The 12,937-nt window shown below is 36.5% G+C and overlaps 2 protein-coding genes across 2 annotated transcripts in view; one reads left to right on the top strand and one right to left on the bottom strand.

Annotated features, from left to right (window-relative positions):
* LOC113118562 (nuclear receptor-binding protein 2-like) overlaps nt 1-12,937 on the bottom strand; it is a 465,395-nt gene that overhangs the window by 361,852 nt on the left and 90,606 nt on the right. The window lies entirely within an intron of this gene.
* LOC113118665 (nucleolar transcription factor 1-A-like) lies at nt 8-12,493 on the top strand. Its single transcript, XM_026288018.1, has 20 exons — nt 8-245; nt 4,967-5,073; nt 5,189-5,370; nt 5,570-5,653; nt 5,780-5,933; nt 6,501-6,567; nt 6,667-6,787; nt 6,996-7,106; nt 7,196-7,323; nt 7,701-7,842; nt 8,462-8,503; nt 8,620-8,733; nt 8,825-8,980; nt 9,117-9,245; nt 9,685-9,770; nt 9,897-10,086; nt 10,835-10,882; nt 11,291-11,422; nt 11,621-11,740; nt 11,816-12,493. The coding sequence occupies exons 2-20, from the start codon at nt 5,016-5,018 to the stop codon at nt 11,909-11,911; spliced, it is 2,160 nt and encodes a 719-aa protein (XP_026143803.1). The 5' UTR covers nt 8-245; nt 4,967-5,015; the 3' UTR covers nt 11,912-12,493.

Below are 12,937 nucleotides of genomic sequence, written 5' to 3'. Positions count from 1 at the left end.
AATAAATATTATTTTAAAGTTTTTAGCCTCCGCCTTTTTTTTATCGCATGTTTTCCCCCGGAGTTCCTCCCCCTGCGGCTCTGGGCGGAGTTTCATACCGACCCAGACGCTCCTTTTGTCGGATTCGTTTCGACTTGACTCCCCGGGGTTTACGGCTAAAAAATAGATACTTAAATACAATAAAACCAATTAACACGAACACGTCGCTAGTTAATAAGCGCATCCGCGACGGAATATTGAAAAAGGTAAGTGATTTGATGATTTTTGAGCCCGTTTAGAGCGCTTTTCAATTTGCTCGTCCCCGAGTCTTTGTAACATTCATGGCGGCTCTGCAGTGAGGGCTCTGGGGCGAGGGAAAGCACAAGCGGCCGCTCATTCCTGTGTTTATGATTCTGATTCACCAAAACATGGTATTATTAAACTAAGACTGAATATATGACAAAAATGTAAACATTTAACTATTTATATTCATGAGTAAATAGAGTTTTTAGTGAAATCATGCGTTTTATAATATTGTCAAAATCCGTGCAAAAAATAAAAATGTGCATGCATCTAGACTTGAACTGTAGCAAGGAAGTATTTGATACATATTAAAATATCATTTAGATTTAATCGGCGTAAGCGATATTCCTCGTACTTTCGCCAGTAGCTTGCTCTTTAGCTGAGGCATCGGTGCCAGCGGAAGCTGCGTGGGGACTCCTGCCGGAATAAAGATGACATTACCGGGGTTGGAAACAGACTAACGGTCGGTGCGCTACAGGAAACCTGTTTAACACTAATTTATTTAATTAGTAAAGAGTGGGCTTCACACGAGTTATTAAATATGAGAACACTTGTTACTGGCACTAGTTTTAATAAAGCACAATGTATGCAGTGCTTGATGCCATACTTTCTGTCAGAAGATGATTAGAATATTAAACGGCCAATAATGGTTTATTTTTAACAGAAAGACTCGATTATTGCAGAATATATATATATATATATATATATATATATATATATATATATATATATATATATTTCGTGTTTTTAGCTCTTTTAACTCAATTGACCTTGCGCGCGGGAGAGGATGACACTATTTAACTGGGAAACCGGTGCCTAGTGAGGGCAAGAGCAGCGACGCCACAGCTCGAGAAGTACGCGGGCACGTGCGGGACGCATCAGTGACACTTCACAACATAATACCGAATCCCGGCATTAAAATATGTTCGTATTTCTTAAATGTAAAATATTCACAAGTTACATGAGAAGATATTATCAGTTTAAAAGTCAGTTATTCAAAACCAATTAAATCCTTAAATAAGTGTTGAAGCAAACCATACGTGTTGTAGTGTCACATGGATAAAAAAAAAATTATGTAATCTAAACATATAATGAAGTACTCGCCTATGAGTGAATAGTAAGCGCTCGTGGAGAACAGGAGGAGAAACCGATCGCGTCCGGGGGCACTGATGCACTTTAGCAAGGCTCATGTTTGTCCTCACATCTCGCTGCTCGTGGTTACATAATCCCAAAGGAAAGTCTTTCCTGTTGTTCCTTGCCAAGATGACCCCCGACACCATGTCCGAGCGTTTCTCTCGCATCCTCAAATCGTGGCATGAATCGGACAGGAAGCCCGGATAGTTGTCGATCGTTTCCTGGATGCTTTCCTGGGCCGATCTCTGTAGGCGAACCTAGATGAAATTCGCGGTTTGATCGCGGATAGCCCTAGGAAATGTGCGGTGAGGACATTGTCGTGGTTTCTCATCGTTCTCCGCCGCTGGTGAGCTCTGTCTGGTGTGTCCACGGCGTGATGACGAGTCCGTGACGAGGAGGTCCAGAGGCGGAGCATGAGCTGCACATGTTCCTCTGGGTGGCAGTGATGCCATCCACAACCTGTCCCTACCACCGTTCGCTAAATTGAGGAACTTGTTTATTAAGGATGTTTATGTCGAAAATAAAACGGATGTTGACCAATCAGAATAAAGGACTGGAACTAACCATTTTATAATAGTATATAAATGATAATAAAGTAACACGCTGTTTACCTTTTTACTGCATTTACAGGTTTAAAAGAGATTAAAACACATTTTGATTATTGCCATAATTATGGCAATACATATTTATTTATTTATTCCTTAAAACCAACCATCATCGGTTTTTTTATGCTAATTGTGTTACTTTTTATGTTTTCTGTATTTTGAAATTTCCATTAAGCAATATAGTGGTAAATAATTGATTAAAAAATTTACTTGTTTATATCCCCCTGAGTACCAGAAGAAAAACAAAGTTGAATTTAATATTTTCTTTGTCATTACATTGTTTAGAGCATAAGAAGAAAATGGGGAATGTTTTTTTTTTTTTTTTTTGAAAAATTATATTTTATCCATTTCCATTTGTTATAGTAGGTCTGTAGAGGACACCAGGACTTTTAAAATTAATAAAATGACATGAATAGATGTAAAAAGGCAAACACACACACACACACACACACACACACACATATATATTAAATCCCCTAGTCTATTTTAATTTTTTATAGCAAACTTTGTATAACAATGATTCTCAACCATGTTATGACAGATAGTAGAGAATTATTTGAAAGTTGATGTACCATTTTGCTTTATGCAATGTGTGTAAGATGGCCCATAAGTGGGATGTCCCTATACACTATATATAATTTGCATATTAATTTGTTTTGGGGGCAACCTGTAATGAAAAAAGAAGTGTATTCATGGGAATAGTATAATCGGCAAGATTTTCATAACAGTATCTTATATTTCATAGGAATATTGAAATATAATTTCTTTCCCTGTTCATTTGTTGTGTCTCCCAAAATGCAATATAAACATGCTTTTAGTCCTGGTGTCCTCTACAGTGGCCATGTATGAAATCAGTGTCCTGTTTCATAACAGAAAGCCATATTTTGAAATGGAATAACGTTTTCCTGAGATGTTAATTTATGACAAACAATTGGAAAATTTGTCGGATTTAAATGATCATTACAAAATATTATCATATTTCCATAAGGGTGTTGAATTTGATAACTAAATGTCAGCCATTTTTAAAAACCAAGGAGATCATGGTGAAACATTGAAACATTTGGTATCTCTGAAAAGCGCTGAATGTGCTCTTTACAGGACATCCAAATTACCAGTGTGGCAATAATGTCCTCAAAACTCCATAGCTTGTTACCAGGAGTGTGTGTGTGTGTGTGTGTGTGTGTATGTATATATATATTAGTGTTTATTTTTTACTAGATAGGAGTTATAAGTATAAATACTAGCATTTGTACAGTTAGTAGTAGGGCTGGGCGATATGGAGCAAAAAATATATCTCGATATATTTTGCTATATCTCGATATACGATATATATCTCGATATCTTTACAGGAAAAATAACCCCCAAAAAACTACTGCAAAAACAAATATGGCAAATATTACATGTTAAGGGGCCTATGAAACATTTTATTTTTTTTCTTCACCATATGTTTTATTGTTACCTAATTCTGTGTTTTAGCATGTGCAATTATTTAAATGCATAAAAACAACTTAATTAGTTAAAAACCATTCTTAAAATAGCCTTATGTGAAATGTTTTTTTCCCTTCAGAAATTCTGTGTATTTACATTTTTCTGATTATCAAATGAAGGCATAAAACATTCATTTAATTTATCTTTTAATTATTTAAAATTAAGCAAACTTTATTTTTTGGTAAACAAAGGGGATTTACTATTAAAAATAAAACATGGGAGAAATGTTGTGTGATTATTCCTTATAAAATTATGTTCGTTTCATTTTAATAGTAGTAGTATTGGGCTATCTGTACAATAGTAATAGATTTCTGTCAAATACTTTTATTTTGACGGGTTTACCTTTACAGTTCTGTGTATGTGATACCACAGTCTATGATGTGATATGAGCTAGTCTTACTCAATTCAAACGGTCAGATGCTCATGAAGTGACTCTCAGTGCAGTTCTGGAGATGTTCCTCATGTGTTCACGTCTTTATTTAGAGAGAGGAAAGACAATGAAATCAGCGCGAGCGTTATGCGAGCTTCCGTGTTTAATGAATGAAGACGCGCTTCTGCTCCATTCGTTGACACAGACACGCAGAACATGCAGGATTCATATTTAAATAGACTTTTCCGGGTTAATATTTGCAGATATTAGTCCATTTCGCGATTTGATGTAAGTGCATGACCGACTTTTGATTAATTCATTTAAAATTTGACCAATTCCGTGACATTCCGCGTTAAACTGTAAATTCAATTTTTGTGACTGGATTCCGCGATTCCGTCCGCGTTTCATTGGGCCCTACAGTAGACATCTGCCTGCCGTTCGCCCTACGCCTTAAAACTGAAGTATCTCCATATAATTTTTTTTTTTGACTAGTTCTCTACACGCGAGGTGAGAGGGGACAAAAGCAAGGAGGCGGGGGGCGAGCGAGCGTTGGCGAGCACACCACATGGAAGGCAAACAAGCAAAGTGGCGGAATCAGAATATAAACAATATATCGATATATACGATATGTCAAAATCCATATCGTGTTTAAAAAATATCTCGATATATTTTAAATATCGAGATATCGCCCACCCCTAGTTAGTAGTGCTTCTAATTACGTTCTTGTACTTATTCCTTGTACTTATGACAAATAACTTCCTTTTATTTATACTATTTTGACTTTATACTATATGTAATTGTTAACCTATACATAAACTAAAAAATACAAACTATACAAATGCTACATATAAACACTACCTATACACAACTAACCTACTGACAGATTTTGAATATGAATATACGATGAATATACTCAGTGCCTTGAGTACCATTTTTAATTAAACTATCCTGAGTCCTGACTATTTACTACACATGACAAGTCAAATAGCAATTGTTACTATGGATAAATGTTGAAACGGTTTGCCATATTCAGTCAGTAACCCATTTTTACAGCCTCACTTTGAATTGTCTTGTTTTCTCTGTGTAGCCGCTTGGCCAGTGAAGTGTCAAGGTGGAACTTGGTGAATTCTGTCATCATGAATGGCAGCACCAGTGTGTCTGGCACCCAGACAGGACGGCTCAAAAGTGAGTCAGGTACGCTCGCATTCTGTCCACGATGGACATATTCACACAGACACACTACAATAAATACCCTCTGGTTTTGGCCATTCAACGTGCTCAATGCGTTGGTGTGCACTGTTTCTGTTAGACGCTGATCCATGGAGCAAAGAGGACTGTCTGACACTGCTGGAGAGGATACGCAGTCAGTTACCTGATGGAGACACAATGAAGTATAAAACCACAGAGTCTCATTTTGACTGGGAGAAGGTGGGGTTTGGGGGTTTCACTGGAGACATGTGCAAGCAGAAATGGCAGAAAGTTTCCACAGAGGTAAGCCAAATTCCAGCGAGCTAAAGCAAAAATGTGCCTGTGTTCCAAAAAAACAGTAATAAGTGTTTATGTTAAAGACACTTTCTTTGGATTGTCCATGTAAAGATTATTTTACTGTGAGCTTTGCCAGCTTAATAAAAAACAGAACGTTACAATTATTTTCATTCATTGGAGTTGTGTAATGATTTTCCCACCCTAGGTGCGTAAATACAGAACAATGACAGAACTCATTGTTGATGCTATTGAATATGTGAAGAACCCCTACAAGGGGAAAAAATTGAAGGTGAGATATAAGGAAGTCTCAATATTTATTATTCTTTTTTTTTCATAATATGTCATGCTTTAGTCTGATGTGTTATGTCAACTAAAAGGCTGTTTTCATATTTTGTATGATTTACCTCTGTTTTAGACACATCCAGACTTCCCGAAGAAACCGCTCACTCCCTACTTTCGCTTCTTTATGGAGAAGCGAGCCAAGTATGCAAAAATCCACCCCGAGATGAGCAACTTGGATCTCACCAAGATTCTGTCCAAAAAATACAAAGAGCTTCCTGAAAAAAAAAGGTGAAAAAGTTTTAGACGAATATCTTAAATGAGAACTGGTGCATTCACAACTAAAAAAAATTGAAATACTAAAATGACTAAACCTGAAACCAAAAAATAAACAAAGCTACAGAAATATCAAATTGTAGCAAAATGATGAAAGTACATAACAAATTGATTAAAACCTAAACTAAAATTGAAATAAAATATTATTAAAATATGAACAAATGCTGTAATAGTATATAAATGATACTTATGATCTCACATTAATTGAAAATATTTGTACTTCAGTATTCATTTGTCTCACCACAGGACAAACTAAATGGCAAAATGATGATTACCAATGGTAAATATTGTGACAGAAATGGTAACATAAGATATATACTTTCTCTTATACATTTTTACCTAAATTCTTGATGTTCATTAAAGATATGTGTATATGTCCTCATATATGTAAAGTGCTGGTACTTGTAGAATTTCATTCTTTTTATAGATTTGAATCATGTTGCTCTTACAGTGAAGTTCTTGCAAATATTAATGTTGAAGGTCATCTGTTTTTCTTTTAAATTTGCACTATTACTTTTGTCAGCTAAAGTACATTCAAGAGTTCCAGAGAGAGAAAGAGGCTTTTGAGAAGAACATGGCACGATTCAAGTTAGTGTCCATGTTCCTTTGCACAAAAATACCTAATGCATGTATGGCAGTTTTTTATCTTTTAGTGGTGATTAAGTGAGAAGCTTCTATTGTTCTTAGGGAGGACCACCCAGATTTAATAGAGGAGAGAAAGAAGTCAGACCTCCCAGAGAAGCCCAAGACCCCTCAGCAGCTATGGTACAACCATGAGAAGAAGACCTACATGAAAATTCACCCTGAGGTAAAAGAGTTTGGAAAGGAAAGAAAAGAGTGGGCATATAGTCTTTAGTAGCAACTTGAGTATAAAGAGTTAGAGCTGTGTAACAAAGTCCAGCTTGTCACCTACTTGCATAAAATTCAATGAATATTTTTTTTTATTTTTAGTGCATTTCAGATTTAACTGTTGGTTGTCGGATCTGCTCTCACTTTTCCATGTCCGATGCTTGTAGGTAAGCCAGAAGGAGCTGAAGGAAGCATTACGTAAACAGTGGTCCCAATTATCAGACAAAAAGAGGTTGAAATGGATCAGCAAAGCTCTAGAGCTGCAGAAACACTATGAGGTACGGCTTTGTGTTCTCACTGAAGCTGAAGCGAAGAGGTCTTTGTCAGCTTAGCTAGAGGTATAAGGACATATTGCTTCCTCATACAGGACACCATGAGAGCGTATCTTGAAACTCATCCAGATGCAAGCTCTGATGAACACGTCAAATCTGTCCTGACCAAGGCTGAACGGCAGCTCAAGGACAAGTTTGATGGCCGGCCAACCAAACCACCACCGTATGTTTCAAACCACTAAGAAGCATTTGGTTCTCTCATCAAATGGCTTATGAAGTCTTATCTTGCCAAATTCTTGCTCATTATACCAAGATATGCTGCTGTTATAGAATACTGCTGAAATACAATGTTGGTGACTGTTTTGAAATCCACCAGTGGTTTTTGTCTGTGTGTGTGTGTGTGTATATATATATAACCCTATATAATATACACACAAACACACAAATATGCAGTATTTGTGATATGTTCAATTCATTATATATGCAGTGTGTGTGTATGTATATATATATATATATATATATATATATATATATATATATATACATATATATGTATATATGTATGTATTAATTTCATCTGTGTATTACAATGTTCTGCAGAAATGGCTATTCTCTGTACTGTGCTGAACTAATGGTAAACATGAAGGACGTGCCAAGTACGGAGCGGATGGTGCTGTGCAGTAAGCAGTGGAAGATGATGACCCAGAAAGAGAAGGATTTGTTCCAAAAACGATGTGAACAGGTCTGACAGACCAGTCCACTCTTGATTTGTTTTAAACCAAAAAAAGAAAGTATTAAAAGCTGAAATCAAAAAATTGTAAAGTGGAAAAGATTCTGTGGTTGAACAGTAATGGCTGACCCTGATTTCTAGGTTGCTCTGTGGTCGATAGCTTATATAATACATGTGTGTATATATATTACTGTTCGAAATATCTTGAAAGCCTCTATAAGTCTCTGCATTTATTTGAGCAAAAATACAGTAAAAATAAAAATAGTATTTAATATTATTGCAATACAGTTAAATATTCAAATGTAATTCATAACTGTGATGTCAAAGCTGAATTTTCAGCAGTCATTACTCCTGTCTTCAGTGTCATGTGATTTTTGTAAAGACTAAAAAAACAATACACATTTACTCAAAATTAAACAAAAAAATACAAAATACAGAAATTGTTTACTATCTGCAAATCTGTCAGATGAATTTGTAATCAAAAAGAGGGAACGTAAACACTTCAGTTAATTGTTAAAGCAGGCACGGTTAATATTAATAATAATAATACTAAATAGTATTATTAACATTTCTCAATAACACAGTTGTCACATTAAGAACTAAATATGACAATGTTTATCCCTCTCATCAGAAAAAGAAACAGTTTGAGATTGACCTTCAGAGGTTTATTGAGGTAAGTACAAAGCAATACAAATTAATTCTATTACAACAGTTAATGTTGAAGTCCTGATCCTGCTTTTAAAGGGAAGCTTTGTTTATTTCGACACTTTGTCTCAATCTCTCTTGCAGAGTCTCCCAGAAGAGGAGAGGGAGCGTGTGTTGACAGAGGAGAAGCTGGGAGGTACCAGGATGAGCATCGTGGGTGCAGGCAGCCCCCTAAGGGCCAAACCCCCATCTGTGAAGGTGGACATGTGCAAGATGAGTGATATGTGATATGAGGGTGATATGTTTTCTAAATCAGGATGAGAAGTAGTTTCTTCTTGTTGTGCCGTAGGAACGGTGTCGTGACCCTGAGCTGGATCAGTGGGTACATGGACTTTCAAAAGAGAAGCGAGACAGTAAGAAGAAAACACGGCTTCCTGAAACGCCGAAGACTCCAGAGGAGATGTGGCAGCAGAGTGTGATAGGAGACTATCTGGCTAAATACAGAGTAAGAGCAACATGCAAAAGACATCCAAAGAGACCCCTGCAGAATCACACAACGCCAAAGAAAGATTTGTTTGTAACATCATGCAGAACAACAACATTGTCTAGAAACTATAACCTTAAACTGTTGCTCTTCACAGAATGACCAGAAGAAAGCGCAGAATGCAATGGATGCCGCTTGGAAGGCCATGGAAAAAAAGGAGAAGATTCCTTGGATCAAGAAGGCTGCAGAGGACCAGAAGCGATACGAGGTTCAGTACCGGACCGTGGTCAGTGACCAGACGTTTTGACCACTGTCTTCTCACCTGTGCTGAAGAAAAGTCAAAATGTTGGTCACCCCTAACTTTCCTCCTTCCCAGAGTAGAGGCAGAGCAGTCTGCAATGGATGCAGTTGTGTCTAAATGTGTATATATCCTAAGATTGTGCAGTTTCTAGCGGAATTTGGTGGAGCTTGTACTTACGTTTGATGTTTGCAGTGATTTTTAAATGTCGTCATTTCAGTGTTCTGTCACTTATTCTTGCATATTCTCATGAATCTGACATAATGATGTGCTTTAGCCCTTGTTTATATTTGTGTTTGCATTATAAGCATATGTCATTTTTGTTCATGTTTTCATGAGTTTTTCAGCTTGTCTCATGTCTTGTCTTTGCGTTCAGAGTGAATAGAAAAGGTCTCTCTGCTCATGTTTCTTGTTTTTCTTCCTGCAGAGAGAGCTGTTAGAGATGAGGACAGTTCTGTCAGGACAGGGACAAAGAAAACCAAAATTTGATGGCGAGCCGAAGAAGCCCCCAGTGTGAGTGTAATATTTTTAACTTGTCGCTTTCTGAGAGACATAGGCTACCATCCGTGTTAAAATGAAATGCTATTTTATCTATTTCACTGTTTCAGTACTACTTTGTCGTCTTCTGTCCAATCTCAGGAGCGGGTATCAAATGTTCTCTCAGGAACTGCTAACTAACGGTGAGCTGAATCACTTCAGCCTGAAGGAGCGCATGGTGGAGATCGGCAAGCGGTGGCACAAGCTTAGTCAGAGCCAGAAGGACAAATATAAAAAACAGGTTGAGGAGCAGCAACTAGAGTACAAAGCTGAGCTTGACGCTTGGGTAAAGGTAGGAAGCTTGTTGAATCTTCCAGTTCTGCAAATCAAATATACTTTGTTTATTATTGGGTGCTTATTATATGGTTCTTTTTTCATTGTCCCATATTTTAAGTTATTAGAAAATAGATTACAAATCAAATTTATATATACAATCACTTAAATACAACTCTTCTATCATGAGCATGTTTTTCATTTCTAAATAAAAGTATATTATAAATAGAAAATGTCATAATGAAACTGCCCTGATATCGTAATGGAAGTATTCGAAAGAAAAGCTCAATAATTGTTGCATTTTTTAATATATTTTTTTTAAGCATTCATTATTATTTTTACTTTTAACAAAAACTTTAATACTTAATTTTCTTTGGTGGAGAAAAAGCAAGTTATATAAAATGTCATGTAGTACATTTTTATACTTTTATTACTTTTTTTTAAGTTTTACCTTAAACTATATTTCTTTCTTTATTTTTTTGCATAATGATTAAGATTTATTTAGGGTACACCACATTAAATTTTTGGAATAAATTAAAACTTTTCTAATAAAAATAATAATCATAAGTTTGCAATACCGTATGCAACCAACATGAATAAAGAAAGTCCACTTTTATGAAATTGGCATGTTTTAAAAAGATTTAGCTTTTTCTCTATCATGGACACTTTTGTGTCACAATAAACTTATTAAAAAATATTAGTGTGAGCAATATGAGTTTGGAGATTTGTAGTCATTTATTTTGCTCTGTTTTTTCTTGTTCTCCTAGTCCCTCTCCCCTCAGGAGTGTGCGGTATATAAAGAGTTCTCAACTACGGTAAGCAGTTGTTCATTTCTGAGGCTGTAACTTGCTCTCAATGCTCTGTATATTAACATTACTTCTCACACAGTCATTCATATAGCTGAGATTGTGATTTAATCTTCACTATATCAATATCCCCTGCACTGCATGGCAAGATGATGCACCCTGGTTCATTTAGTTTATAGACTTTGCTTGGAAAGGCTGTTTCTATCCATTCCATCACAAATGGCTTTATTATTTCCTTTCTCCCCATTTAGAATCACATCTCTTGGCTCAAACTAACTTGACTTGAATGGATAATGTTCTTAGGGCTGTACTGTAGGGCTACTAATCATTGCTTAAGCTTGAACTTTTTTTTTCTTTTTTTTTTCCTGTGCTGCTCTGTCCTTGCACCCCCATCCCGCCCTCTCTTTGCCCTCACAGAAACGGCGAAGCACTACAAAAGCACAAGGTCCTGGGGCGAAAGTCCGAGTCACCAAGGGGAAGGCGGTAGGTGCCAGAGCCGTGACAGTGGGTCCCGGGGGGGGCAAGCGTTCCATGGCGTACCGGGCCAAGGTAACGCCCGCTGTCTCTGGGCAACTCACCCACACAGTGCCGTGGACTCTATATGAAGTTGCTTAAGGGTGTTACATCATTTTGAATTTCACAAATTAATTTGAGCTGATGGTTGGTGTGTGTGTACACATGCAAATTCAGTGATACAGTACACACTTATTAAGAGAGTTTGAGAGATGTGTGACTCTTGGTTTCCAGCAGGACACTTCGGACTCGGATGAAGATGATGACAAAACTGACACTTCAGATTCGGAGGATGAAGATGATGAGTCATCTGGCAGCACAGATAGTGAGGATGATGATGATGAAGATGATGAGGTTCATTTTGCTTTGGTTAAATAAAAAATGTTTGTTATAAGTGCAGGTATTCATTATTTTTTAATGTTGACTTAGAATGAAGATGATGATGACGACGACAATGATGACGACCAATCAGACGGTTCCAGCAGCTCATCATCAGAAGATAGTATTGACTCTGATTCAGACTAACCTGTCCCACCCACTCTTAGAGGGGGCTGTGCCGGACACACCCCCTAGCACACCCCTCCCGGGAAATGGGGAGGTGGTCAAGCAGCTGTGAGCTCCCAGCATGCAGTAATCTGCCTCCCTATCTTTACTGGGCAAAAAAAACATGATGGGGCCCAACCGCTCTCCCCATCAGTGTGTCCATGTGTTATGTGACTTGAAGTCAATCGGACAAGTTTTTTCTTTTTTTCTCTTTTAAAGGAGCTGTGTTACATGTGTGGTAATCGCATCAGTTTTTATTGCCTTTATATAGGTGTGTTATTAAAATCTGTGTTGCTTTGTTTGTTCCTTTTATTTTAACTTCAAAATAATTTGTTCATTTAAGCTGGTTGAGCTTTTATGAGTTTCGAGAGTATCAGGGTTGCTCAGAGGTGGATGTTAGGGATAAAGACTTTGAAATGGAGGAGATGAATTCTCCTGTTCTCCTGTTTATAAATGTTTGCCTCACTAGTTGATGGGGCTCTGAGGGCTAAATGAGCTGCTCAAGTCTTGTTTGGATCATTCTGTTCCAGATCCTCAATAATAAATGCACTTTTTTCCCTCTTGTACTCAATTGTGTATTTTCTAATACATGAGAAAAGTGATATTCATATATTGATTTGCAAAGTGACTTTTAGTATTTGGATTTGAGAGTATACCAATGTGCCAAATTATTAAATCATTTGTTATAAAAATCATGACAGATGCCTTTAGTAGTGCTTTAGAGCAATGATTTTCAACCTTTACAAATCCAGGATTTATTGTTTCTATTATTATGTATATGTATAGTTAAACGGTTTCTATGAATATTTATAGAAAGAATTCTATAATGTTTTAAAGAAACATTTTTATATATCTCAATGAGGATGAAGGATGCTGATCTGAGCTTTTTCTTAATTTAAAAACATTAGCAAAAAGCTAACAAATGTACTAATTAATTGTAATAGTTATAGTATATAAATATATATATATATTAAATCTGTGTTTAGTTTGTAAAACCTATTTTGTGGT

The sequence above is a fragment of the Carassius auratus genome, chromosome 2 (genome assembly GCF_003368295.1).
Source record: "Carassius auratus strain Wakin chromosome 2, ASM336829v1, whole genome shotgun sequence".
In the NCBI taxonomy this organism is placed as follows: Eukaryota; Metazoa; Chordata; class Actinopteri; order Cypriniformes; family Cyprinidae; genus Carassius; species Carassius auratus.
The sequence above is the reverse complement of the archived record's forward strand: the minus strand, read 5'-3'. Positions and strand labels throughout refer to the sequence as shown.

Coding starts and splice junctions, on each gene's coding strand:
- LOC113118665 (XM_026288018.1), top strand. CDS start 5,016: ATGAATGGCAGCACCAGTGTGTCTGGCACCCAGACAGGACGGCTCAAA. Junction 5,654..5,779: donor ACAAGGGGAAAAAATTGAAG/GTGAGATATAAG, acceptor CCTCTGTTTTAG/ACACATCCAGACTTCCCGAA. Junction 8,981..9,116: donor ACTATCTGGCTAAATACAGA/GTAAGAGCAACA, acceptor TGCTCTTCACAG/AATGACCAGAAGAAAGCGCA.